The sequence below is a fragment of the Misgurnus anguillicaudatus genome, chromosome 8 (genome assembly GCF_027580225.2).
Source record: "Misgurnus anguillicaudatus chromosome 8, ASM2758022v2, whole genome shotgun sequence".
In the NCBI taxonomy this organism is placed as follows: Eukaryota; Metazoa; Chordata; class Actinopteri; order Cypriniformes; family Cobitidae; genus Misgurnus; species Misgurnus anguillicaudatus.
The window spans coordinates 26,617,898-26,645,829 of record NC_073344.2 but is presented as its reverse complement, the minus strand read 5'-3'; the positions used below and the strand labels follow the sequence as shown (position 1 = coordinate 26,645,829).

The 27,932-nt window shown below is 40.9% G+C and overlaps 4 protein-coding genes, 1 long non-coding RNA gene and 1 pseudogene across 7 annotated transcripts; 3 read left to right on the top strand and 3 right to left on the bottom strand.

Moving 5' to 3' along the window:
• The window catches only part of LOC141365605 (uncharacterized), a 251,496-nt pseudogene that overhangs the window by 144,874 nt on the left and 78,690 nt on the right, over positions 1-27,932 (bottom strand).
• Positions 569-17,611, bottom strand: LOC141365804 (uncharacterized). The gene is made up of 3 exons (XR_012370786.1): positions 17,471-17,611; positions 9,114-9,187; positions 569-969 (listed from the first exon to the last, which is right to left on the bottom strand). It is a non-coding gene; the product is annotated as an uncharacterized lncRNA (long non-coding RNA).
• On the top strand, positions 1,902-6,158 carry s1pr5b (sphingosine-1-phosphate receptor 5b). Its single transcript, XM_055213266.2, has 2 exons — positions 1,902-2,035; positions 2,889-6,158. Exon 2 carries the CDS (start codon positions 3,258-3,260, stop codon positions 4,395-4,397), a length of 1,140 nt encoding a protein of 379 aa, XP_055069241.2. The 5' UTR covers positions 1,902-2,035; positions 2,889-3,257; the 3' UTR covers positions 4,398-6,158.
• keap1b (kelch-like ECH-associated protein 1b) lies at positions 9,554-16,618 on the top strand. The gene is made up of 7 exons (XM_055213260.2): positions 9,554-9,705; positions 10,794-11,624; positions 11,979-12,224; positions 12,858-13,534; positions 13,893-14,098; positions 15,193-15,369; positions 15,463-16,618. The coding sequence occupies exons 2-7, from the start codon at positions 11,313-11,315 to the stop codon at positions 15,624-15,626; spliced, it is 1,782 nt and encodes a 593-aa protein (XP_055069235.2). The 5' UTR covers positions 9,554-9,705; positions 10,794-11,312; the 3' UTR covers positions 15,627-16,618.
• Positions 16,761-21,601, top strand: LOC129450464 (volume-regulated anion channel subunit LRRC8C). Of its 3 annotated transcripts, none has more exons than XM_055213258.2 (3): positions 16,761-17,147; positions 17,509-17,662; positions 18,849-21,601. In XM_055213258.2, the coding sequence occupies exons 2-3, from the start codon at positions 17,522-17,524 to the stop codon at positions 21,090-21,092; spliced, it is 2,385 nt and encodes a 794-aa protein (XP_055069233.2). In that variant the 5' UTR covers positions 16,761-17,147; positions 17,509-17,521; the 3' UTR covers positions 21,093-21,601. The 3 variants fall into 3 exon arrangements, with proteins under 3 accessions (XP_055069233.2, XP_055069232.2, XP_073726720.1); XM_055213257.2 differs by having other exon boundaries at positions 17,506-17,662; XM_073870619.1 differs by lacking the exon at positions 16,761-17,147 and having other exon boundaries at positions 17,202-17,662.
• cdkn2d (cyclin-dependent kinase inhibitor 2D (p19, inhibits CDK4)) lies at positions 25,935-27,846 on the bottom strand. The gene is made up of 3 exons (XM_055213271.2): positions 27,649-27,846; positions 27,383-27,526; positions 25,935-26,915 (listed from the first exon to the last, which is right to left on the bottom strand). Exons 2-3 carry the CDS (start codon positions 27,521-27,523, stop codon positions 26,559-26,561), a joined length of 498 nt encoding a protein of 165 aa, XP_055069246.1. The 5' UTR covers positions 27,524-27,526; positions 27,649-27,846; the 3' UTR covers positions 25,935-26,558.

The window sequence follows — 27,932 nt, the reverse complement described above, 5'->3', positions numbered from 1 at the left end:
TAGAACAGTTTTGACTGAAATTTGGACATATGATGCTGTCCCGAGAATTTTCGGGCATTTGTTGTATCACCTCCCACCCCCACAACGGGCCCAATGGTGCACAAGAACAATCCTTCCTAAAATGCATTAAACTTTCGTTTACAAAGACGTGAAACTCAGCGAGTGGTCAGGGGTGTTCACTGATATGATCACACAAAAATCGCCGCAAAATACGCACTCAAACCGGTTTTATCGTAGTTTTTGGCAACTCCATTGACTTGTATTAGATGTGCTGTGAGGTACGGTATTACTCCGCGCTGGGAACTTTGTTTCTATTCTTGCAATTGGCAAATGTGGATTATCGCCACCAACTGGGCTGGAGTGTCTATTATTCAAGTTCTCAACTGAAGAATGTACGGGTGTGAGGCGTTTGGAAAAATAGGTCCACAAGTTAACAACGAATGCTAAAACAGCTGTTGGAAAGCATCCTTTGCAGCGATTTTTGTGTGGGCTGTCGGTGAGCGCCCCTGACCACTCGCTGGGTTTCAAGGGTTTGTAAATGAAAGTTTAATGCATTTTAGGAAGGATTGTTCCTGTGCACCTTTACACCCACTACAGAGGTGGGAGGCGACACAACAAACACATTTAGAATGTTGTGCCTTTTTGACTGAGAAAAGACAGAATGTGACTTTTGGGCACATTTCTATGGAAAACTACAACTCCCACAATGCACCACAATGCACAGCTCTGCAATCCACTCCCATTAATTGGAACACCGCTCAGATTTGCTATTGTGTACATAAATGGCACGTTAGTATAACAAAGAAAATAGAAACACTCACTTTAAAGTCAGACGTCTGTTTATACCTGCACGCTTTGGCTGTCGCTTCCAGTTTAGATCCTGCACACAAACGTGTCTTCCCCGGGCTCCTCTACGCAGGCCTCTGGCTTCTGTTCCTCCATCTGCCTCAGCTCTTTGCTGTATTGTGGCTCATAAAGGTGCAATGAACAGCAGATTAGAGCATCACGCTTGCGATATCACCCTCTTCTATATCATATTGATTATCTTCCACTATTATTGTAACATGAAGTCTGACTCGCTCCACAACTTCTGTTTATCTTAGCTTAGCATAAAGATGGCGGCTGATCGTTTTTGTCGTCTGTGTTTGCATATTTTTGTAAGTCCCACCCACTGATCTGTAATAGGTCTTTAGCATGTGTGGGTCACACCCATAGCCCCTAACCTTGAAAAAATGAGAAATGAGTGTTTGTAGTCTTACACCCTCAACAGAGATACAGCAGTTCCTTCTTTCAATGACGTAAAATGACGATTTTTACATCATTAAAAGAAAGAAGTGCAACACTGAAATCTGTATTTCTCCTGTCTGAGGGGAAACTGAGGAAATGATGCACGACCATTTAAAAACATGACTGGGGTTCTAACAATACAAAGCTTAATGCAAATCGGTGAAGTGTCCCTTTAAGCAAACATTATGTTCAGTGTTTATTCAACATCAAACAGTCACAGTTGTAGGATCTGGTGTGAGGTTTATTTTGTGTTTATAGCAGTCCCGTAAAGACACAAATCAGAAGAGATTAAAGTGTTAATGTGCAGGTGTGTGAACAGGAAGTTCAGTTATGATTCCCTGAGTTATGAGTCTGAATGAAATATGTGACTGTAAACTACACTCCTACACTTCATCTTCATCTCACTGCCTGCTAAAAATACAACAGAAAATATACTGGCAAATCAGAGAGAGCGAGTGAGCGAGCAAGAGAGAGAGAGAGAGAGAGAGAGAGAGAGAGAGAGAGAGAGAGAGAGAGAGAGAGAGCGAGCGAGAGAGAGAGCGAGTGAGAGTGAGAGAGAGAGAGAGACAGAGCGAGCGAGAGAGAGAGAGAGAGAGACAGAGCGAGCGAGAGAGAGAGAGAGAGAGAGACAGAGCGAGAGCGTGCAAGAGAGAGAGATTCTCTGTAAGTGATCTGTTTCCAGTAATATTGTTGTAGTTTGGAGTGTTGAGTCGTGTTTGACAGTAGATGCAGAATGAAAACACAGACGGTATGAAACTTTTAATTCATGTTGATATGTTATGAATGAGATCTGTGATCTTACAGTGAGTGTTGAATCCAGTGTGTGTGTGTGTGCATTTGTCAACTTTAAAAAGAAAATCAATTCATATTTAGATTTGTATTTCATTCTCATTATTTCAATCATTTGTTTTGATTCATTGTTCAAATCTAAATCAAAAACCATATGAGGGTCGATTCATTTCAAAACTTCAAGTAATGTTGTTTCAGCATTTTTCCTTCATGAACTTTAGGACTCTTCAGGAGACAAAGCTGTAATGTTATATATAAATGTAACTGTAAATGTAGCGTAATGCAGTTAAACATTTAAACGTCTGTGGCCGGTTGCATAAACGTAACTTAGACTAGTCTTAAGAGTTTGTCATGAAATGTTTTCTTTAAGGCTGATCATAACTGTTTTAAGTAAGCTACATAAAAATGTAGATTGGTCTAATTTAAATCCAAATAATAAGACTGATTAGCCCTAATTAATTACTAATTGGTCAAACTCGTTCTTAAGACGCAGTCTTTACTTGTTTATGCAACCGCTAAAAACTTGACATTTAAAAAAACATTGCAGATTATTAGCGATGATTTGAAATCTGAATATCACTGAACACAATGAAGGTGGTTGTGAAGTTATTAAAAGGGCTTTTTGAATAAGTTTAAATACAACAGCTCACTGTTTAGTCAAAGTTAGGACGATCACGCAGTAGAAAGGACTAACTACATACTACAGGCATATAATCAGAAGATACTTGATGTCAAAACATCAGAATGCTTGTGTTTGTTTTCCACTGATGTCATTTATTAACTTGATATTTTATGCTGCTCTGTTTTTAAAGGTTTCTGGACTAAACTGATGAATCGATATGAAGGATCTCCACTCAAACGGGTTAACCAGTGCCCACTGGCACAATGGAACAGTGAAAGCAACCTCTCTAATTCTCTAACGGGTTAACCGGTGCCCACTGGCACAATGGAACAGTGCAAGCAACCTTTCTAATTCTCTAACGGGTTAACCAGTGCCCACTGGCACAATGGACCGGTGCAAGCAACCTCTCTAGTTCTCTAACTTTACGTGTCCTAAAACATCCAGCAGACATTTACGATCTCCCTCACACACTCGACTGTCCTAAACGACGAGCCGGAGATAACGTCTCACTGGCAAGATTAACTGTTAGCAAAGAGAAATCTTTCTTTCATGGTGAAGGATGAAGGCCTTCTGCACGGCAGCATCCAACGTGTCCTCGTCTCCCCTGAGCAACGCGGTTCTCCAGTTACACTATAACTACACGGGCAAACTGGATCAGAACCGGTGCTCAGATGGACTCAAACCGGAATCCATATTCTTTCTCTTCGTCTGTCTCCTTATTGTCGTGGAGAACTGCATCGTTCTCATGGCCATCTGGAGGAACAAGAAGTTTCACATGCCCATGTACTATCTGTTGGGGAACCTGACGCTGTCGGACCTGTTGGCCGGATTCACCTACATGTTGAACATCGTGCTGTCGGGCCGCAACACGTTAACGCTGACGCCGCTGCTCTGGTTCCTGAGGGAAGGAGGCGTGTTCGTCACATTGACGGCGTCCGTCATCAGCCTGCTGGCCATCGCCATCGAGCGCTACGTCACCATGCTCAACATGAAGACTCACCAGCGCGCCAAGCGTAACCGCATGTTGGGTCTAATCGGGGCGAGCTGGGCGTTGTCGCTGTTGCTGGGCGTACTGCCGATTATGGGCTGGAACTGTTTAAATCACCTGAGCTGGTGCTCCACCGTACTGCCGCTCTACGCCAAAAGCTACGTCTTCTTCTGCGTGTTTGTTTTCATGGCGGTTCTCTTAGCCATCATCGCCCTATACGGACGGATCTTTCTCTTCGTCAAGTCCAACACGCAAAATCCGGCCTGCAAACAGCGCAAAGGCTTCTCGCGCCGTTCGCAGAAGTACATGGTGTTGCTGAAGACGGTCACTATCGTGCTAGGTGTGTTCATTCTGTGCTGGCTGCCCCTGTTTGTGCTCTTCTTGTTGGACTTTATGTGTCCTGTGAGAGAGTGTCCTGTTCTCTTCAAGGCCGGCTACTTCCTGGGTGTTGCCATGATGAATTCCCTCATAAACCCCATCATTTACACAATGACCAGCAGAGACATGCGGAGGGCCATAGTGAAGCTGCTCTTCAAACCCTGCCTGGTGAGCAGAAACGGGCAGCTGAGGAAGATCGCCAAAGTCCTCCCGCAGTGTAGCTTCACCAAGACGGACGTGAACCCTCCCGGTATGGAAACCACGGTTTCTTCAGGCAATTTCACCACCATCAGATCCATCTACCCAAAGCTCAAATTATCAGTCGTGTCTTGATCGTATGGTGCGATATTCAGACGCTGGCCAAACGAACAAATCATGACAAATCCAGTTGCTCAAAATAAACCACTTTATTCACAAACCGTCAAGCGGCCTAAAGATGAAACTCCAGATCAAATCAGTTTCACATCAGATCACCTAAACATCTGTGATATCAAAACTGTGCTTTTGTGACATTTGTTTAGCTTAAGATGATCTTCTGTACATAGTAGTGTGTGGGATAAAAGCTGAGAAAATGACAGATGTTTAAAAGCCTGTTTGTCTGTCTCTGTGATGCAAGTCAGGAAAAAAATAATCAGCTTCTTAAAAACTCTTGTGAATGTCACACACAGACCACCAGCAGCACCACACTGAATGACACACACAAACACACACACGCACGCACACAACCTTTAAATATCAAAAGAATTTGTCACATTTACAAAAGTGCAGAAAGAAAATTCATCATCATACCGCATCAGTTTGAGATGTGGGGCACTGCTGTATTGTTTATGTCATGTGATGTTTGATGTGGAGTCTATGTGGGTCATTTAGCATCATTTACTGTAACACAACATATTTAAAGTTATTTTTATATCTTCTGCTGTAATATCCATAATAAATTATCTTCTTTACTTTTGTATATGAAATATTTTTTGAAAAACAGCAATACTGTAAAGTGTAGCGTCTACACAAACACACAAACACCTTTAGTTTCTGACAGTCATGTCAATAGAATTCTCTGTGTACCACACAAACCACACATATAGTGCAGAGGAGGGGAGGGGGGCAATAAGAAAAACGAACAGAATCAATGAGAAATTCCCCACCATAATCGACTGACAGTGACTCGTGCCGATAGCTGCGTTTCCATTACCCTTGAAATTGTGCAAATTGATGTCTTTCCATTGACCATTTTGTCAATTTAAAGTGTTATGGAAACGCAGCTAGTGTGGGGATCTAAATGTAGGTCTCTATGTGTAAATGAGCTTTAAATCATTATGATAAATTGTACAAATAGATATTTCTTGAAAATCTAAAAGAGCAGAAAGTTTTCTATGAAGGTTAAGTTTAGGGGAAAGATTACGCCGTCTGTAATAGAGAGCAGTGTGAGTGTGTTTGTGTGTGTTGTATGAGCGAGCAGATGATATCTCTTCATCTGTTATTGCTCTAAATATCATCGATCACATCAGCGGTACAGACATTAATTTCTCAGGCTGACTTTATTTTATCGAAATCCTCACAGCTGTCCTCTGAATGTGATCACCAGCAGTTATTGAGCTGAAGTCACTGTATGAAATGAATTGAACAGAATTTATTTGCTGTGTTGTGTTGATTTAATCTCTATATAAAGCTTCATCATTAGAAAGAGATTTTCATAATTGCATGTATAAGTGGTCCAGTGTGTTGTTCATTGTGTCTGTCAGAAGTTTCATGTTAACCATATTGGATGACACATGGTGTCGGTATTACATGTAGGTTGACTGCGGGCAGAGATCTGTGGGCGTCTGCAGAGGGCTCTGCTCTTGCACACTTACATGGAAACACAATTCAGCTCAGCATCCCTGGCACTTACCGTAAACACACACAAACACTGAGACGTACGCAACTAACCACAGGCTATACTGATAAACCCACAGCCTTAAGATGGACACGTGCATCACACACACACACACACGCACGCACATATACACACACACACACACACACACACACACACACACACACACACACACACACACACACACAAACACACACACACACACATGCACACACACATGCACATATACACACACACACACACACGCATGCACATATACACACACACACGCATGCACATATACACACACACACACACGCATGCACATATACACACACACACGCATGCACATATACACACACAGGCGCGCACACACACAGACACGCACGTACACAACACGCACACAACACACACACGCACATACAGTCAAAAGCGAAGCTGCAGACTGCTGACATCTAACAGAGATAAACTGATAACAACAAGATGTTGCTGCGCTGTGGGTTACTAAGTTTGTGTCTACTGTAGATTTCACTCAGCTTTACATTACACAATAAAACATTGTAAAGAATTTTACAACCCAAAGCTTAAAAACCAATACCAGACAAACATCTCAAATGTTTTTTAGGAAAAAACATCATATAAATTATGATTGATTTGTTTATCTTTTGAAAGTCTCACAGCACATGTTTATGTGTACAGTATAACAGAAGATCACACAACACATTCTGTGCAGTAACAGCGGTTGTTAAACACAATGAATAGCAGTGGTTGTGAGTCTGACAGAAAGTGTTAACCCATTAAAGTCATACCTCAGTCTATAGTGACCCAGAGCATCATTCACTATTCACTATACCCCCCCCATTGTTCATTTTTTAAAGTTTGACTTCCAGCTTCTTTATATTCCTCAATCTATCTCTTATCAACAATTTAATAAGAAAAAGCACACAAAATAGTTAAGTGTATAGACCCTTTTACTTTTTGTACACAATCATGACGTGGCAACGTATGCGTGCGCATATTGGCAATGGAAGTACGTTAAGAATCAGCATTTAGAGAGCGGGGTTATAATGAAGATTGGATAGAGTCTGCAGTTAGGAGATTTGAAAATTAAACTCAAGAAACCTCTCTAAATAAAAAAACGGTTAAAATCAGAAATTAAATCAATTGTAAGTACTGTTCAATATTCTCCTATTTGCCCAGATATAAAAAAGATCATTTACAAACATTAAAATCTGATCCTCCACTTAGTGACATCTTTGAAAAAACACTAAGATTTGTGTATAAACGCTCTCCTAATATACGTGATCATCGTGTAAGGGCTGATGTCAGTTTACCTGAACGACTCACTCACTTTTTATCTATCCCTTCAGGTAACTATAGCTGTAGTCGTTGTGCCCAGTGTCATTTTATCATCAAAACAAAAGTCTTCTCTCATCCCCATTCAAGAAGGGAGTTTAAAATTAAGGGTGTTATCACTTGTACCTAGTGTTGTAGTTCTCGAGACTGGTCTCAAGACCACTTTTTAAAGGTCTTGGTCTCGTCTTGGAATCGACCGCATTTTTACTCTGTCTCGTCTCAGTCTCAGACAAAGAGGACTCGGAATTTTATTTCAAGACCAGCCAAGACCACAACTGATGGCACATAACAAATTTATTTTTTATCATTAATTTTATGCAGTTTATTCAGGTTTGACATATGATGTTGGCATTGTTTAAGCATTATTTAAGTTTACTAAAAACACCTGCACTGTGTTAAGTGGACATGGAAAGACAGTTCAGAATAAATGGATAAGTTTATTTCAGCTCTTTAGTGTTTGTTCACTTTTATTTGCTTATAGACAAAGATAAATTCCCACATATCTGCAATGCCTTTGATTATTTTATCAACTTCTCTGATGGCATACACACACACACACACGCGCGCACACACACACACACACACACACACACACACACACACACACACACACACACACACACACACACACACACATCATTATTATTAAACAAGAATTCACAGGTTCAAATAGTTTCAATTAATGACACGTACCTGTTAACAATCAAGGTCAACCAAGTGAGCAGCTAAAGTATAATCACATTAAAGCAACACCTCAAAACATCACAACACCCAAACATTCCCTCATCATCTTTATGATATACTTTTCAAATCCTGAGATTGATCAATACTTAAAGGTATTGCAGAGGATTTTCTTTTTCCGGGTGGATCATCAAGACTTTTGGTCCTCCTAGTTGTCAATCAGGAGTGTTGCGCAATTGCATTTTTTTAAAAAGTGGAGAAGGCGGTTCTTTTTTAAAATTCGAGAAAATCCTCTGCTACACCTTTAATCATATGAAAAACAGTACATTTCAGATACAAAACAAGACCACATCAATAAAACTTCACCTTAGGAGAAAGAGTATTGAGTGTGTAAATGTAGTAAGCTTCTCTTTTTAATAAGAGATTGTTAACATCACCACCTCTCCTTGAATTAAAATGTACTGCTACTGGGTTTTTTGATCATTTGTGCATATACTACTTTGATGTTCTGCAATTCTAGTTTTTAAAGCTTGTTGTGTCTTTCCTATACACGCCAACCCACATGAACATTTAATCATATAAATAACATTTTTGGTGGTACAAGTAGTGTTGTAGTCAAGACCACCTAAACCGAGACCAAGTCATGACCAAGACCAAGACAAGACCAAGACCATTGCAAGTCACTGCATTAAAACACTTATGATAAAATGTGGAATATGCATATGATTAGGCACTTCTTGTCTGTCTGTGTGTGTGTGTGTGTGTGTGTGTGTGTGTGTGTGTGTGTGTGTGTGTGTGTGTGTGTGTGTGTGTGTGTGTGTGTGTACCTGGTAATTATCACGTTGTGGGGACCAATTGTCCCCACAAAGATAGGAATACCAGTATTTTTGTGACCTTGTGGGGACATTTTGATGTCCCCATAAGGAAACAAGCTTATAAATCAAACAGAATGATGTTTCTTGAAAATGTGAAGTATTAGAAGTGTTTCTGTGATGGTTGGGGTTAGAGATTGGGGTAGGTTAGGGGAATAGAATATACAGTTTGTACGGTATAAAATGCATTAAGTCTATGGAATGTCCCCACAAAACATGGAAACCAGTGTGTGTGTGTGCGTGCGTGCGTGCGTGCGTGCGTGTGTGTGTGTGTTTAATACTCACTGAATCGGTTAAATGCAGAGGTTAGGGTAGGGTCAATGCAGCAGTTCAGTGGTTGGCAGGTACTGGAATTGTGCCTGAAATGCCAAGACAGTTTTGTACTATTTGGGCAGTTTAGATATCCAATATATACATTAGATAAACATCCGGGTCACTAGACTTTTTGGGGAAAGACATACTAGGGTTCAATAATGAAAAAAAAACATAAATTAATAAGAGAGCGTTCTAAACCTTACCGGTTACCGCACATTTCAGTGTGTGAGAGAACAAACAAACCCAAGCGTCGCTAACAGTTTTATTGACTTGTAGTGACATCTTGTGTTCACTTTTTGTAAGCCCTTAGATAACGATGTTTAAAATAATAACAGTAAAAAATAATAGCTATCATCATCATCATCATCATTATTATTATTATTATTATTATTATTACTATTATTATGCTGTGCGCGCGTCCTCGCAAGTTCGGGGGCGCGACTGTGCTAAGTGTGCTTAGTCACGCTGAGTTTATGCTTTTACTGTTTGTGACGCGTGCGCGCGCGCGCATTATCGCAGACGCGCGCTTTGACTGTAAAAGCTTCCGCCGGTGAGCCGTAACGTAAGTGTTTTTTATGAAGGTCTGTTTTAAACTAGTCGTGAATCTTAATGTTTAGATTTTAGATTTAAATGATTTTATTCATCTGTGTGTTCAGTGTGATAGCAGTGATTTTCTGTCAGACAGTTAGTGTTCAGTCGAAGATTACTATTATTTTGTTTTTCTTTAACAATGACGACCAGATTATTATAAACTTTGATCTTGTGTACTTTAAGAAATATGTCCTGGCTATAACAGTTTGATGTTTATAATCTATCTGATTAAACTTGTGCAGAAATGATAAACACTGTTTAGTAGTTTGGTTTCATTGCATTTAATGTAAATCGATTATTAGATATCGTCTAGTATTAAACTAATAACTAAACGAACTAGTAACAAATAACTAAGGTGTCACTGTGGCTGTCATTGATCTCTCGTGTTGTGGCGGTGCTGCTGCTGCTGCGTGTGCCCGGCTGAGAGCTGTTGTAGGCCGGATACAGTCTAAACTCTAGCCCGGTGATTTCAGGCCTCTTTGTGTTTACGCATGAATATATATGAATATTGTAGACTTAAAAACCCTACATGAGCTGTTTGTTTAGTCTTCTGTTGTGAACTGAGGAGAACACGTGACAAAAGATCACTGAGACAAATTTTCAAACGGATAAAGACTGTTTTTAATGTGCCAAATGTGTCTGCAGATTAAAAACTTTTACTGAGTTGATGACTATAAATATTCACATGAATTTTCCCCCAACTATTTGTATGTGTGTGGTTAACATGTGCAGGTTTAGTTAAGTTTATGAAATGATCCTCATAAATATATTTTCAAAGTTGTTCATACGATTTTATTCTGGATCCGTCTCATGAGTCTGACTCAATATTCGTGTTAACTCTATAGTAAAGAAAACTAAAGCCACAGCTAAACACATATTGATCAGACTAAGTTAGTTGTCTGTTGTAATCAGTTGTTTATTTATTATTGTTTATCAGGATATTGCATTGAATTTGTTCATAGATAGAGGTGTGATTGCATTGTTTCATATCTGAAGAGATTTGTCCACCAGATGTTCACTGTAAATCTTATAATAATATTTTTTTTGTTTATTTGTCAGGATCCAGAGGAACATTGAAGTCCTGTAGTCCATCTGCTGGATCTGACACTGGTTTTCTTCTCATGCTGATTTTCCTCCTGCACGAGTCTTTCATTTGTCATTCGCACGCAAGTGACATCACGTTTTAAAAGTTTTTCATTCTCTTGAGGAAAAATGCAAATATCTGCAAGAAAAACCGTGACAGGAGTTCTTGATCTGTGCCGACTCTCAGTCTCTTAAACAAAATCTGCTGATGGTGGACAACTAAAACCAATTCCCCAGATTATTTGTGACGTTATTATGACAGAAACATCATGGAGCCAAAGCTGCGAGAGTTCATGTGTGTAGAACAAAGTGATTGTGTGTCCGCTGTTGGAGTGACCATGAGCTGTGTGCGCGGCCCTTTATAACTTTGAGAAGCTTGACCCGTACATCTCTGTTGGGCCCGTGTAACCGAGTTCAAACTCAACCCATCTTCCCTCGATCGGTTTGCTTGCGCTGGCGAGCGAGGATGCGTGCGTTGGACCGCAGCCGGTGAGGATGTATGCGCCGTCCGGGATGACGGAATGCAAGGCGGAGGTCACTCCGTCTGCACGAAATGGGCACCGCGTGTTCAGCTACACCCTTGATAGCCACACGGCAGCTGCCTTCAACATCATGAACGAGCTGCGTTTGGAGCGTCAGCTGTGCGACGTCACGCTGAGGGTGAAATACAACGATCTGGAGGCCGTCGACTTCGTAGCACATAAAGTGGTGTTGGCATCGTCTTCGCCGGTGTTTCGTGCCATGTTTACCAATGGGTTGAAGGAGTGCGGGATGGAGGTGGTGCCCATTGAGGGAATTCACCCAAAGGTAAGCGCATCTATAGACCAGTGTTTGTTTAAAGATGTGTTTTTAGAAGGTTTCCAGTAACTTTACAGAAGGTTTATGTCAGGTAGAGCTTGAACATAAGGACAACACATGTATGTATGAAATCTGCCAGCCATAATCTTACACATCTATGTTCTGTCATATAATCAATGGACTGACTTGCACAGTGTGAACAGTGAAAATATTCACTGTACTTGACTGTTCATGAGTGTGCATGAGTTTACAAGTGTTCACGAGTCTGAGTGTTATGAGTGTGCATGAGTCACTGACTGTTCACGAGTCTACATAAGTCTTCTTTACGAGCGTTCATTCTGACACTGTGAATGTTGTTCTCAGGTGATGGGGCGCTTGATTGAGTTTGCATATACGGCAAGCATCTCCGTGGGAGAGAAGTGTGTGATTCACGTTATGAATGGCGCTGTCATGTATCAGATTGACAGTGTGGTCAAAGCCTGTTGCGATTTCCTCGTGCAGCAGCTCGACCCGAGTAATGCTATCGGCATCGCCAGCTTCGCTGAACAGATCGGCTGCACAGAACTTCATCAGAAGGCCAGAGAATACATCTACATGAACTTCAGTCAGGTCAGTGTGACACACACACACACACACACACACACACACACACACACACACACACACACACATCTGATGATGCCAATCCTGTCAGACTATTATTCTATGAATGTCAATTTCAAATGTGAATTTGGCATCTCTGTCAAAATTACTAAAACCTTTATATTCTTGGTCAAATTATTATAAAAATAAATCTATTTTGCTTTAAAAAAAGATTTGGACATATTTAGATTTAATTGCGTAATCATGTCACCGCACGTGCGTCTGATAGGTTTGAAAAACGAACACTCAATTAATCAGGGCCGTGGCATGCACAGGGGCCGTATGCGTCATGGCGAAAAGGAAACTTCTTTAGCAAAAAGAACATGAACACAGACTAGATTATTAACGAATTGTATTGCCTGTTATTACAGGCGATACATCCACGATAATTATTGCGTATGTGAATTTATTTTTTTTAAACAAAATTTAATAGAAAAAGTATTTTTTTCTTTAAGTGTGCAGATGAAAAGATGTAATAGGGCAACAAATGTATTTTGGTTTTAGTGTTATGTTCATATTGATTTTCCATGCGCTCACCTTGTTAATATTATTATGAAAATATCAACAGAAATGATTGATTGATGTTCGTCTGTCTCTCAGGTGGCGACCCAGGAGGAGTTCTTCAATCTGACTCACTGCCAGCTGGTGACGTTAATCAGCCGCGATGAACTGAATGTGCGCTGCGAGTCCGAGGTGTTTCACGCCTGTGTGGAGTGGGTGCAGTACGACCGCGAGAACCGACGACCGTACGTTCAGGCGTTGCTGCAGGCCGTCCGTTGCCACTCGCTCACGCCACATTTTCTGCAGCGGCAGCTGGAGCATTTCGAGTGGGACGCTCAGAGTAAAGATTACTTGTCGCAGATCTTCCAGGATCTCACGCTGCACAAGCCCACCAAACTCATTCCGTGCAGAACGCCCAAAGTGCCGCAGCTCATCTACACGGCCGGCGGTTATTTCCGTCAATCGCTCAGCTATCTGGAGGCGTTTAACCCATGCACGGGTGCGTGGCTGCGGCTGGCGGATCTCCAGGTGCCTCGCAGCGGTCTGGCGGCGTGCGTCATCAGCGGTCTCCTCTACGCGGTGGGCGGCCGTAATAACGCTCCGGACGGCAACATGGACTCCAACACGCTGGACTGTTACAACCCCATGAACAACTGCTGGCTGCCCTGCGCGCCCATGAGCGTCCCGCGTAATCGCATTGGTGTGGGCGTCATAGACGGGATGATCTACGCGGTGGGGGGGTCACACGGATGTGTCCATCACAACAGCGTGGAGAGGTGAGATGTTTTTTATTGCCTAGATGTTTGCTTTTCCTGCCACGTCAAACCAGAACACCAGAATCCTGGCTTGACAGACGAGACATCGCACAGATGGGGCACAGTCAGTGGTGGTCATGTTCTCATTAACATCACAGAGAAAACTGACGTCAGGTCCAAACAGACCACAAATGAGGAACAGAAACCAGCTATTAATAGACACGTTAGAGGAAGAAACTACAGTTGTATAAGATGAGTGTGTCAGGTGTATCTCGGGTAGTTTTAGGTGTGTTGGTTTTACTTCCTCAAGATGTAGTATGACACCTGAGTGATGTGACAAATTTCCCACAGTAGTTTATTTGCCGATATTATGTTTCAGGTATGACCCGGAGAGAGACTCCTGGCAGCTCGTGGCACCCATGTTAACTCGACGTATTGGAGTGGGCGTGGCCGTGATCAATCGTCTGTTGTACGCAGTGGGCGGCTTCGATGGGACTCACCGGCTGAGCTCGGCCGAATGCTACAACCCCGAGCGAGACGAATGGAGGAGCATAGCGTCCATGAATACGGTCCGCAGCGGAGCAGGTGAGCTCTTACGATCTGCTGAAGGTCAACAGTCACCGGCACACACACACCATGTTTAGATCTTCATGTGTTGCACAGAACTCTCGACCTGAACATGAAAATCATTTACTCTTCTTGCCATATCAGATGTATTTCTTCGGCCAAATACAATTTTTTCCACCAAATTATGCCGTCCCTTTATTTTATTTTATGGACCCACACATCCACTGATAAAGCTATGATTAAAGTCATCTAGATGTTTCTTTAGGACAGCCAAATGGTTTTGAAATGAAAATCATAATGTCAACTTTTATTTTCATATTTTTTTTACAAATTTTATTCCAACTCAGCTGTCTGTCTGAAATGATTCACGCTTTTGGCTGCAGTTAAACATTAATGGTTAGATGTAGATCATTAATTCAATGCTTCTTTTCAATGTTTGTTTATTTTATTTTTGTTCAAACATCAGTCTGATCAGGAAGACTTAGGCCACATCCACATGAAGTCAGTGCTTCCTAGGGTGGCCATTCGTGCCAGTTCCGCCGGACACGTCCCAAACATGTTTTCGAGTTTGTTCTCCGGAAGTCGCATTGGTCGACCGCATACGTCATCAAGGTTTAATATTTCGGATTTCATTTCAGAAAAGCAACTACAATGATTGTATGTCTTAAAAGAAATAAATCTTAATCTTGTATTTTAACTGAAATGTGAGAACCTCGATGACGTATGCACGTGACTTCATATCAATATTTTATGTGTGGCATTAATGCGTCCTATCGTTAGAAAAATAACCGATGCATCGCTCCTAGTTTCTCCAGAGATAAATAGCAGATGATAAGAAACTTTTTGCAGTGTATTTTCTGTAATCTGTGTGAGAAAAGGGCTCAAATATACGGCTTGGCTATAAACATGAAGATGTAATGGTGTCGGGATCCCATAACGCCGGATGCGTCTGGACGAAACGCTGATAAAATATGTATACGTTTTATTTATAATCTCCATGTGGAGAGGCTCTTAGAGTACAAGAAATCTGTTTCTTTTCATTTCATGTATTAATTTAAAGCCCATCACACTTGCTGTGCTTCATGTGACATGTGACGTGTGTGTGTGTTCAGGTGTGTGTGCGCTGGGGAACTACATCTACGTAATGGGCGGGTACGACGGGACGAATCAGCTGAACACTGTGGAACGATATGACGTGGAAACGGACAGCTGGAGTTACACAGCATCCATGAGACACAGACGCAGCGCGCTGGGCGTGACCGCACATCACCAACGCATTTATGTGCTCGGTATAAACTCCTATCTAACACACACACACACACATGATGTCAAAAACACTGAATAATCTTTTGTCAGTAAAATAAAGCTCTGTCTGTCTGTAGGTGGTTATGATGGAAACACTTTTCTGGACAGTGTTGAATGTTTTGACCCAGAAACAGAGACGTGGACAGAGGTCACTAAAATGACATCCGGTAGGAGCGGGGTCGGGGTGGCTGTTACCATGGAGCCGTGCCAAAAAGACCTCAGCCAGTGTCAGAAACACTAGTGCCTCCATCTCACTTCATGAATGATTTGTCCATCTCGCTTTCTTTCTTTTTTAATCGGTGTCACAGCGCACAACAAATGTGTTCTTCCCTCACACGCTGAATCGTTTCAGTCAGTGTGCAAATCAAATGAGAACGATTAAGAGATCTGTGCACATGTATTCAGTTGTTTTATTGCCCAGTTTGAGTTGTGGAGATCCTCCTCCGTGAGTCAAGATTATTTAATCCTCAAGTGACTTACAGGCCAAAACATAACATCACTCTGTGTGCACATTTCTTTCCTAAATGTAATAAAGTGCCATGACCCACCACATAAGTATCTGCTGCCGAACCGCACCGTGCCAGGACATCATCATGAACACAACACTGGGTGATCTGAACCTAAACGGCTGCTTTTCAGACTGAACTATTATACAGAATCGGCTTTGATGGAGTGCTTTGACTGATTATTGCCCAGATTATTTTGTATTCATTTTTCTAGATTAAGGTTTCGACGGCGAAGAGCTTGTGTACAGAATTGAGATCAACCTCAGAGCTTTTGGAAATTTATAAACTTACATGACAATTTTTACTAAACAAAATGAGTTATGAAGTATCCAGATTTCTTTAAGTGGATTCTAGACAAAGTAACTTTTGCTGAAATGATGTTTTTTGAAATTCAGCCTGAAGACGATGTATTTGTACAACCAATTAAAGCTGCTTTTCTTTCAATGGAGATTTGTACATTGGTGGTATTGCATGAAGTCTTGTTCATGATTTCATTCTATTTATATTTGAGAGGTTTTTCTTTGCTCTAGTGCTCGGTGTTCGTACTGGATAAACTGAACTTGGGTCTGTGCTTACAAATTAGACTTTTTGTATGAAAATGGATTCATTTTTCTTGTTCCTGATCTAAAATCAGTTTTAAAGGTTTGTTTAAAGTCTGCGCTGTTTATTTTACAGCAACGAGTACATTGTACGAGCATCATACATTAAAGCTTATGTTTAAACTCTAGTTGTGTCGTCAGATTGAGTCACGTCACGCGGTGGCGCCAAAACCCAATTATTTATTTATTAACCCTTAAGTGTGTTTTATGTCAAATCAATGTTTTACTACAATAATCAGTAACCAATTCACTCTAATTCACCTTTATTGTAATTAACTTAAACTTTACGTTAAGACTTCGCTAACACTTCCTCTTCACAAAATATTTCGACTTAATTTCTTGTTAATGAGGAAAGTTTGATGATTGTTCGCGCGCGGGGTTGATGGACATTAACATTAGATTATTATCGGAGAGTAATTGTGAAATATAAATGTGTTCTCGGATTGTTTGATGGTTTTGTTTGGAGCCCATTATTAAAGTCTCATCTCTGACTCATTTTGTTCTTATTATGAAACTTTAATTTGGGAGGCGCTTATTCAACTCGACAGGCGTCAAACACGGAATCACTTTAACATTGAGGAGAAACTGAATTTTATTCAGGACGAACTTTGATTCACATCCGTCAGTGAAGAAGCGTCTGTAGATCCGTCAGCGCAGGTGCGTAACTTAACAGTTCATTCAGTGCACTACTTATACCACTGTGAGTTTATTGTCCAAACTACTAACGATAAAACACACGTGTCCGACACATCAGGTCAGCAGTTCAATTATTACCAAATCGTGTTTGATGTGCATCATAAGAAGCTCTAAACTGAAACGCGCTTTACTTGAACTGTAAATAAGCAGATTAAACATGCAGTGAATATGAATAATTTTACCTCATAATCAGTCTCTATCTGTCATATTGATTCACGTTTTGCGATGATTATGTCCTGAAATGGAATCATCATTGATATTAAAGCCGAGATTATTTTCCTTACCTGATGTTAAAATCTTCATTCATCTCTGTGTGAAGCAGGTGGGCAGTAGTTATGATCCCTGTGAACGAGTTTCGCAGCATCACCTCAGTTCAAAACCCTCAGTTCAGAGTCCTGAAGCCCTGGTGGGATGTGTTGTCTGAATATCTGGCCATTGCCATGCTAATGATCGGAGTGTTTGGGTGCACGCTTCAGGTACTGTCTGTCTCTATCCAATCTGATCAAAATACAAGAAAGATCAGTTCACATTTACATCTCATAATATTTATACCAGAATTACAAAGCGTTTAATAGATGAGAATGATACTGAACAAAGACATCATCTTTTACCCATTATTTAAAAATTCTTCAAAATAAACATAACAATAAAAATTGGTCATTTCAAACCCCTTTGCTGACATTTGTTTTGAGGAACATGAAAGGATTTAACAAAGATTTTAAAGCTCTTTTCAACCCTTGATGGAATCAATAAAGGCGCCTGAAGTGTAATTTATAGTTGTGCGTAGGTCCTATGGTGTAGGCAACACGTCAGTTTTCATATATAGCCTATTTCTGCATCAGTGTCGACATGCAACTACACATGCGTGCAACCCACAGCAGCAGCGCAACAGCCAAAGAAGCAGCAGCCCGGCCAGTAGACCCACAAACAACGAAGAAACAGCAGCAGCTTGTTGTGTATGATCCGAGACGAACAGCAGTGATGGAGGTAAATAAACAACGACTTTTGGTGCAAGCATAGACTACAGCGTAGAAGTGTATTTTATAGTCGTGCATAAGTTCTACGCCGGAGGCTTTGCAGAGGCTGTCCGTAGCTCTGTGTAGCCTGACGCGCACCTTGCCAAAAATTTAACGTGTCCGTTCTACACAGACTGCAAGCACTGTGATGGTCCACCCCTCCCATCAGGTCAAAAATATCTGCGTCACATTCCTTCATAGGCATTTCCGCTTGTGACGTACAAAGATGGCTCAAGTTGAGGAGTGATTTTACTTCCATCACTGCTGGTCTTCTTAAATCATACACAACAAGCTGCTGCTTCTTCGTTTGTGGGTTTTTTTTTGGCCAAGCTGCTGCTTCTTTGACTGCTGTGCTGCTACTTTGGGTTACATGCATGGATATTGCCTACCGGAAGTATATGAAAACCGATGCATAGCCTACGTTGTCGCTGTAGGACCTATGCACACTTATAATAAGCCCTTAATGAATGACATAAACTTACTTATCAGTGTCCTTCTGCCAGGTTTCTGTAGTAATGCTGATGGGGTGCAAAAGTCATTGACTATTTCTTTAATCTTTCACCGGGCTGTTTTGGCAGAAACACACATACATCTTTGATGATTCTTCAGCTGTTATATAAACAGTGAATTGTCGTCTTTTTCTCAGCTGACACAGGACAAGATTTCCTGCCTGCCGAACCGAGTCACAGATGCTTCCAGAGAAGATGTGGACTGCAGTCACCTACAAAAGAACAATGAGAGTCTGTTGAGTCTTACCATCGTCGAGGCATTCGGTAGAAAAAATGGTCTCGATATCCGCCAGTACGAGTTTGTCAACCACTTCTGTTATGAACGTTCTGTACACTGGTATGGCAAGTACTTCCCTTACCTGGTGGTCATCCACAGCATGATCTTTATGGTGGCCAGCAGCTTCTGGTTTAAGTTCCCAGGGACGTCGTCTAAGATCGAGTTGTTTGTAAACATTTTAGAGAAATGCTTTGACTCACCGTGGACCACAAGGGCCATCAGTGAAGTGTCTGAAGAAAGAAGGGAAGACACGATGGCAATCTGGAGAAAAAATACTATGACAAAATCTGTAACGGACGACGACACGGTTGCTCTTTTACGATCTTCTGTCGATTCCGACTCGAATCAAAAATTAGCAGAACTGCAGCCTCCTGTGTCCTTGTTGGATAAGAAAGAGGGTGAGCAGGCCAAGGCCCTGTTTGAAAAGGTTAAGAAGTTTCGAACGCATGTTGAGGAGGCAGATCTTCTTTATCTCATGTATGTCCTACAAACTGTACTAAAAGTCTTCAAATTTCTTCTCATCACCGTTTATAGCATTGCGATGGTTTCAAACATCCAGGTTGTTGTGGTGTGCACGGTGCCTCCAGATCTGACAGGGTTTGGTTCTTTCTGCTGCAGCTATAATAAAGCTCGTCTGTTCTCTAAATCAGCATATTGTTATATATGCTTTGTTTGCGTGTATGGATTGTCATGTGTCTATTCGCTTTGTTGGCTGTTTTATCGACCGTTGAAAGAATACTCGTTTGAGACTGTTCGCTTGGAGTCGGGAATCGATGACATCCCAGATGTTAAAAATGATTTTGCCTTTCTTCTGCATCTCAGTGACCAGTATGATGCCCTTTACTCCAAACGATTTGCAGCCTTCCTCTCGGAAGTGAGCGAGAGCAGGCTGAGGCAGGTAAACCTTAACCACGAGTGGACGACAGATAAACTCCGCACACGTTTGTTGCGCAACGCGAGTGAAAGGTTGGAACTCTGCTTGTTTCTGCTACCAGGATTGCCAGACACCGTCTTTGAAATTCCAGAAGTTGAATCACTTAAGCTGGAACTGGTAAGCAACGTTACGATCCCTGGAAATGTAAGACAACTTACAGCCTTGCGTGAGATTTCGTGTATCCACACCCCCGCTAAACTCCAGCCAGCTGCCCTCAGTCATCTGTGTGAGAACCTGAAAGTTCTGCGTCTAACCTTTGACAGTCAGGACAAAGTACCGCTGTGGATGTACACTTTAAAGAACCTGGAGGAGCTTCACCTGAACGGACCCCTAAACAACGAGCTCTCTCGGAGTCCGATCTTGGGCACTTTACGCGAACTCAAAAATCTTCGTGTGCTGACGTTAAGTTGTCAGCTGACCAAGACACCTCCCAGTATTGTAGATGTTTCTAGCCAGCTGCTGCGACTGTGTGTTCACAATGAGGGAACCAGGCTTCAAGTTTTCAGCTCTCTAAAGAAGTTGGTTAATCTTGTCGCTCTGGAGCTGAGGGGCTGTATGCTTGAGCGAATTCCCAGTGCGGTGTTTAGCCTCTCACATCTACAAGAGCTGGACCTGAAAGAGAACAGGCTCACCACCATAGAAGAAATTCTGAGTCTGCAGCACTGTTGTCATCTGATTACCCTCAGACTCTGGCACAATGACATTTCTTACATTCCTGACCACATCGGCAAACTCAGCACACTGGAGACGCTGGATATTAGCTGGAATAAGGTCCGCCGACTTCCACCTCGCCTCTGCTACTGCACTAAACTCCAACATCTGGACCTTTCACACAATCGGCTGACCTCCCTTCCCTCGGAGATTGGAATCCTGCAGTCTCTACGGCACCTGTCTGTCGCCTTTAACTCCCTAGAGTCTCTCCCTGAAGAGCTCTTTTCCTGTAAGAGGCTAAAGGTTCTAGCATTGGGAAATAACAGCGTTTCTGCGTTGTCCCCGCGGGTTGGGAATCTTACTCAGCTGCTGAGGCTGGAGCTGAAAGGGAACAGGCTTGAATTGTTGCCGGCTGAGATTGGTGACTGTATCTCACTGAAACTGTCTGCTCTTATAGTAGAGGACAGCTTGATCGACCTGCTGCCTCCTGATGTGAAAGACAAAATGAAAAACCGATAATTCCAATCCCAACCCTTTAATGGTTGATTACAACCAATGCTTACTGTAACGCATCCATCAATGTTTGTACTTTTACGAAAAAAAATTGATTGACGTCTTTAAAGTTGCCATGAAACGGAAGTAGCAATTGCCTTATTTTCCCCGTGGTGATGTATATCCGAATGAAACGGCTTCTGAAATGAAATAAGGCAGGGCTGGATTTGAATTTGTCCATCGAGATCTGATTGGATCGTTTGAAGTTGGGTCGTGTTGCTAATTGCTAATCGCTGCGATCTTCTCCCGGACCCCGCCCACCTGCCATACTTATGACCGGAAGTAAAGAGAGATCGTTTTGAGGAGGGGAGGAGATTTGCATTTTTGATTTTAAGATTATGAGCACACACACATTTTTTAAAAATAATGAAGCTCACAGATAAGTCATTTGTTAATAATTCCACAATATAAAAAATGTATATATAGTTTTTCATTTCAATTTCATTGCGACTTTAAAATAAACCAATGCACCTGTTGATGAGTAGTAAATGATGTAGACAGATTTCAGTTACTGTAAGTCTGATCTTAGGCAGTCATTCTTTGTACAGTATGAAGCATTGAACTCTCACCTGACAGACTAGATAAACCAGATCAACACTTTTTCACTTTATAAATGAAAGGCAAGGCAATGTCCTATAGTATCATGAGTGTTACAAATTCCTCTCATTCGTGTCTTAAAGAGTCAGTATTTTTTCAGCATACTAACATTATCTACTCATTGACATTCATTGAAGCAGAACTGTGCTCGTCATTCTGTTGGCTTGTAACACCGTAGGTTTTGGTTGAGAACAAACTGAACTAAGTTGGTGTTTACAAATTACCAGTATTCACATTTATTAAAGAAAACTTAAGGTCAGATTTGAAAGATGTTAAAGGTTTTAAAAATGGTATGTGGGATATAGGAGTAGATTTAAAGCTAGATAACGATTTTTTTAAAGGTAAAGACACTGAAAAGTGAATCGGGTAAATTTAGAAAAGGTCTGTTTTCAGTTGTTTTTTGAAGTTTATGGTGGACTCTGCAGTTCAGGTGGAAGCTGACAATTTATTGTAGCAGAGAGGAACAGAATGGGTCAACGTTTAGTGATTTGGTTCTTCTTTGAGATAGGTGTTGCTCAATTCAGGCACTGCTCGTCTGTATGGGCAAGTGGGGCAGTCCCCCACCAAAATATTAATCCACTTGAAAATATAGAACTCTATGGGGCGGTTTCCCGGACAGGGATTAGACTAGTCCCAGACTTAAACATTTTTAAGAGCTCTCCAAACTGAAAACAACTTGCACTGACATATCTTAAAATACATCAGTGCCCTTTGTTTTACCTCAAAATGCACACAGGTAATATTTTTAGTAAGGCATGTTTGTTAAAACTATTTATATTTCCTAATTAAACTAAGGCCTAGTCCTGGATTAAGCTAATCCTGGTCCGGGAAACCGCCCATTATAAACTTAATTAAATCTAAACAGCTAACTAGTAAATATGTCTAATATTTTTCAAACAAATATTTAAAGAGTTTCTAGACTATTTGAAGTGGTAAAGTGAGATGAATATGTTTGGAAATTGAGCGCATGGCTCGGTTGGCTCCTGTATGTAAGTTCGAGCTGAGGGGGCTGAGGCTGTCTCTGCCCTCCTGTGCTCAGCAGCGCCCCACATTTTTTCCATGTAAATTTGTGGTGAAAAATTGAAATGCAGCAAACTCTAATTGAAAGCCATATGGCTCTAGCTTTTACATTCCGCGTAAGCAAAGTGCATGTCGTTGTCTGCTGCGTGTACGGCTAATTCTTCAGGTTGTGATAGTCTACATAATAGTGTAGAGTTTTTATTACAGAATTTGAAGATTGTCAGTTAATGAGAAAATGTACATTAAACAACTTTGGTCTGACAAGCCAGATAGAAAAATTGTGCAACGCCCAATGGTAAGTTGTTCAATAGGGCATTTTAAAGGTTGTGGGATGACAAAGCTTTGGCTGTCTGGTTGTACTAAACGGAATAAAGTGTTTTATTCACCATGCCTACTTTCACTTTTTAAGCACTAAGCTAAAAGGTTAAAACCAAATAATCCACATTATAGGGCATATACACCAAACGCAATTTCAATGATTTGCACAAGTAGATTACATACAAAGTCAATGCAGGGATGAGAATAGTCGCAAACTTGCGCGGGAAAAACATGCTATCCACCTTTTGCACAAGTTAAAAGTATTGAGATCAGAAGGGGTGTGACGTGGAATGAAAACAAGAGGGGTGTTACAGAGTGAGATCAGAAGGGGTGTGACAGAGTGAGATCAAGAGGGGTGTGACAAAGTGATATCAGAAGGTGTGTGATGTGGAATAAGATCAGAAGAAAATGAAATGTCTGATAACCCTTACCTTACCTTAACCCACACTGACACAGGAAAAACATACAAACTCTTATTGAACATGTCGCAGCTAGTGCGCATGTCTTGAAACAGCAGTTCTTTTTCCAAAATAAAAGTTCCTTTAACCAGCTTTAATTGTCCAAAAATTGTAATCGATAAATTATAAATAGATCAGTCTTTATGATCAAATTAGTTCAAATTCTGGAAAAGGGTTGAAAACAAATTGACAAGCTTTACAGCTTATTAAAAAATTGTATAAAATCTCAATTTAGTATTTGACCATTAATTAATAAATTATGTGTTTGTTGAAATATTACATTGAAGAAACATAGAAAATATTTCAGTATAAACTTAATAGCCCAGATACTTACATTCAATAGGCTAATGGCACTTTACGCTAATGGCACTTTTCTTAACATTAAAATATGCTTCTCCCCTTCCCTTATTTTATTAGGGAAAATTTCTGAGCTTAACTTTTCATCACACAACTTAAAATCAGTTTACATAGGCTACCATTAATCAGGAAAACTAAAAACAATTATCAAAACATTAAATAGAAACAATTATATGCATATCAATTGTTAAATTTATATATTTTTATTAAAACAAACAGTGAAATATGAAAGCCAATATGGATAATATGCCATTTGTCAGCCAAAATCGGACCAAATCCACATATCCACAGCCTTGCCGAATCTGGCAACTTTTGCTGGGCCAGTGCTGGCTTAATGCTGGTAAGCCGCAGCCAGAACACAGCCGCGTGCGCCGACACTCAGCCGGATCTGGCCCGAGTGCACTGGCTACCTGTGGTTTAAATGGTGACTTCATATTTACAATTAATTTTGTGCCTGTTTCAATCTCAGCAGCAAGTCACTTTATATGGTGCTGAAGATCACAGTGTGATTGATTGATCTTCACAACTAATGTAGAGAGAGAACTGTTCTCAAAATGAAAACAATTATATTTGAGAGAATGAACATTAAGAGCCTCCCATCTGGATTATGTATGTAAACTTTGTTCTGTATTCTTACAGTAGAGCTCAGTTGTTGTTGGTGTGATTAATCTTGAAGATCTTGAACTTCTTTTTTTTTAACAGTATGTGTTGTTAACCTTTTAGAGAAGAGTCTGGGTTTTCTTTACTATACACCACTAGAGATTTGGTTTCTTGTCACTGTCGCTATAAATATACACTATATAGACAAATATTTTTATGAAGTTTATTTAACCAAGTTATGGAGGAGCATGGTCATGTGATCCAACCAATCAGTACGAAGAAGTGTATAAATAGCCATCCCTCACCTCTGTCCCGTGACAGGTTTTGTGCAGCATCCCTCCTCCACGCCATCACCTCACTCTCAGATAGTTCATCTATCAAAGTTAAAGAGGGGGGAGTACTCTGCGTTCAGGCTAAAATTACGAGCTCTGAGCCCTCCCCTTGGACAGCACGCAAAATATGCTTCATCTCATTCCCTATCGATTACATGAATACGAACTCGTGAAACACTTGTTAATAATAACGTACATATCATGGTATCGATTTTATAATTGTGCCATTTATTTTTTTTTTTAGGCCTATTTCCTTGTCAGATGGAATGGCACACCTGGTTTATTATGAGACCATGTTAGTCATCTGTCATGCTAATTCACTAAAAGTTTTGACCAAGTATATATCTTCTTAGCAGGCTATCTTAATACATTATCTTCTCATAAACTAAAGCATTGAGGTATGTTTCAAAATGTCTCATAAATTCAGTCATCTTTCTATTGATTTTCATTGATCTGGCCGATGTTGTGGCATACATGGATTTAACTGTTTAGCATTTACTATATGACATTATATTAAGACACATACTTTGCAATAATACTATGTTTTTACCTTATTTTTTCTTTTTTGTTTTGTGTTATTTCTTATTTCTATACATTATTTTTCTTATTCTTTTGTTCTATATTGTGTTTACTGTAAAGCTACTTTCAAAACATACTAAATTGTATAGCCTACTATTGAAATAAATATGAATTTATGTGAAAGCTTTTTAACCAGGTGTATAGCGAACGCTACAGACATCACTGATTATAATGAGGATCTGTTTAAACAGCCCTGAAAGGCTCAGTATCATCACTGCTGATGTAGTAGCAGGTATCTCGAGGTACCTGCCAGTGACACTGAACAAACAAAACAAGCATTGTGTGTTTGTCCTCAATCACAGAGTTCCTGTACAAAGCTCTTTCTCTGCACAATGTTGCCTTGTACAGTCCCTCATTCACATTCCTGTATTGTGTGTAACTCTGGGTTTGTGTACGGTCACCTTGAGCACACAATGTACTGTATTGATTTGCACAGGCACATACTGAAACTGTTTACACGAGTGAAGCATACTAATTTTAGGCCCACAAACTTTTTAATGAATGATAAACAAATGTGTTAAGGAATTATGGGGAGTCAACAACACGTATTTCACAAAGTGACGTTTATTTTTCTCACATTCTTGGTGAGAGCCATCTGCTGGGAACATGATGTCATCTTACTAGGTAAGACAACTAACAATTCAGACAAACATATTTTCAGTTCATGAAACACCATAATAAATACAATATAAAATCCCACAGTTAACATTTACGTTTATACACAGAAATAAATAAGCCAAATAAATTCATCAAATGTTATTTACACATGTTAATAATGAAAAACAAACACACCACGCACACATCATTACTCCTAACACGCATACTGTACACACAAAGCGAGTATTCAACAGGTTTATCAGTGCATGTTGCTCAAAGGGTGGCAGGAAATAATTTCATGAATATTAAAATGTTTACAGTTAAAGATTCTACACAGAAATGGCTTAAAATACTAAAGAGAGCTATTTACATTTGTGCCAGACAAAGGTCAACGAAACTGTACAAGAGCAGCAAGGATTTGCTCTGTGCAAACTGGTGCTACACATTCCAGCTAGTTAGGATTAAGCAACCAAACTATTTAACAGATTTTAACATATAACACATTAAAACTAAATTCCAAACTACGATTGTGCACCGAGGGCTTTCCACGGCACGAAATGAACCGTAAAGTCAATTTAACTCAAACTTGTTTGACGCTGTAAAAACTCCACCATCTCTGAAGCGCACGCGGCCCGTGCCACGTCCAGTGCATTGGCCCCTGTGCTGTCCCGGTGCTCCAGGTTTGACAGGGGACCCAGGTACTCCATTACATCCCAGTGGCCTTCACGGATGGCGATGTGAATGGGTATGGTTCCGCTGTGGTCGGGGATGTTGACGGAGGCCCCGTGGTCCACCAGAGCTCGGAGCGTCTCCAAGAAACCCGTGCGGGCGGCATCGTGCGCGGGTGTCACTCCACAGCGGTCCTGGATGTTTGGATCAGCACCGTGTTCCAGTAATGCCCGTGCCACGCTGGTGCACCCCATCATCATCACCTAAGTTACATCACACCAAACACATATCAATGATATCAAAAGTGCATCGCGACTGATAAAACAACACTGTAGACATAGTGGTGTCTGGAGAAGTGGGTATACTCTTTAATTTACACCCAACTAAGGTTGAATAAACAGTGACATGTAAGACTAGTCTTACATAATAAGTTTAGCCTACTCCAAAATGGGTTAGTAGTATTGTCACTGCTGCTTGACTTCTCAGTGTTAAGGATCATTATGAAGTTAATATTTAGAAGAGGGTATACTCCATGGCATCTAATAAAGAAGTGGGTATAAGTTACTCCGTATACCTGCACTACACCACTGCGTACACATACAGTAACCTACTACAGACGGTAACAGTCAGTGATTGTGACGTCATCATCAAGACCGGTCCGTTCACTTAATCACGAGGGGGAAAATGAAATTGAAACACGTAGCAGTGTAAATACAGTAGAAACATTTACCTGCAGGGCGGTTTTCCCGAACTCGTTGAGCGTGTCTGGTTCGACCCGGTGATCCTGCAAAATCCGCCGAACCGCCGTCACATTCCCCTGAGCAGCGGCCGCGCTAAGACTCTTCCCGCAACCGAACCCGTCCAGAACCATCACCTGAAACATCGATCGATCGCGATACATCTGACGTGAATAACTCGCTGACACGGAAGAACTCCGTGAATTCAAGTCTGTATATCGGACTAAAACGAGATAAACATCAACTGAATTGTACTTACCGTGTGTCTCTCAGTCGGTATTTATCGATAAGTGACCGTTGGCTGTTTATTTGTTTATACAAACACGTCAAAGCAATCATGTGTACGTGTGTTTGTGTGTGTGTGTGTGTACTGTAAGCGCCTTTACATGACCGCCCGCTTGATCCACAACAGCACTGGATGACGAGCGCACTTCCACCAATCAGAGCTCACACACGCCATCAGGGATACCATAATTGGTTAAAAAGGAGGAGTGCTGATAGGAGTTGCTACAGTGTCGCCGTGGTAACTTCGCCATTGACCAA

Bases quoted from the DNA above. Each gene is read 5' to 3' on its own strand.
- s1pr5b (XM_055213266.2), top strand. From the start codon at position 3,258: ATGAAGGCCTTCTGCACGGCAGCATCCAACGTGTCCTCGTCTCCCCTG.
- keap1b (XM_055213260.2), top strand. From the start codon at position 11,313: ATGTATGCGCCGTCCGGGATGACGGAATGCAAGGCGGAGGTCACTCCG. The intron at 12,225-12,857 runs GTCAGTGTGACA...TCTGTCTCTCAG, and splicing joins TCTACATGAACTTCAGTCAG to GTGGCGACCCAGGAGGAGTT. The intron at 14,099-15,192 runs GTGAGCTCTTAC...GTGTGTGTTCAG, and splicing joins TACGGTCCGCAGCGGAGCAG to GTGTGTGTGCGCTGGGGAAC.
- LOC129450464 (XM_055213258.2), top strand. From the start codon at position 17,522: ATGATCCCTGTGAACGAGTTTCGCAGCATCACCTCAGTTCAAAACCCT. The intron at 17,663-18,848 runs GTACTGTCTGTC...TCTTTTTCTCAG, and splicing joins TGTTTGGGTGCACGCTTCAG to CTGACACAGGACAAGATTTC.
- cdkn2d (XM_055213271.2), bottom strand. From the start codon at position 27,523: ATGGTTCTGGACGGGTTCGGTTGCGGGAAGAGTCTTAGCGCGGCCGCT. The intron at 26,916-27,382 runs GTAAATGTTTCT...GATGTAACTTAG, and splicing joins TCGGGAAAACCGCCCTGCAG to GTGATGATGATGGGGTGCAC.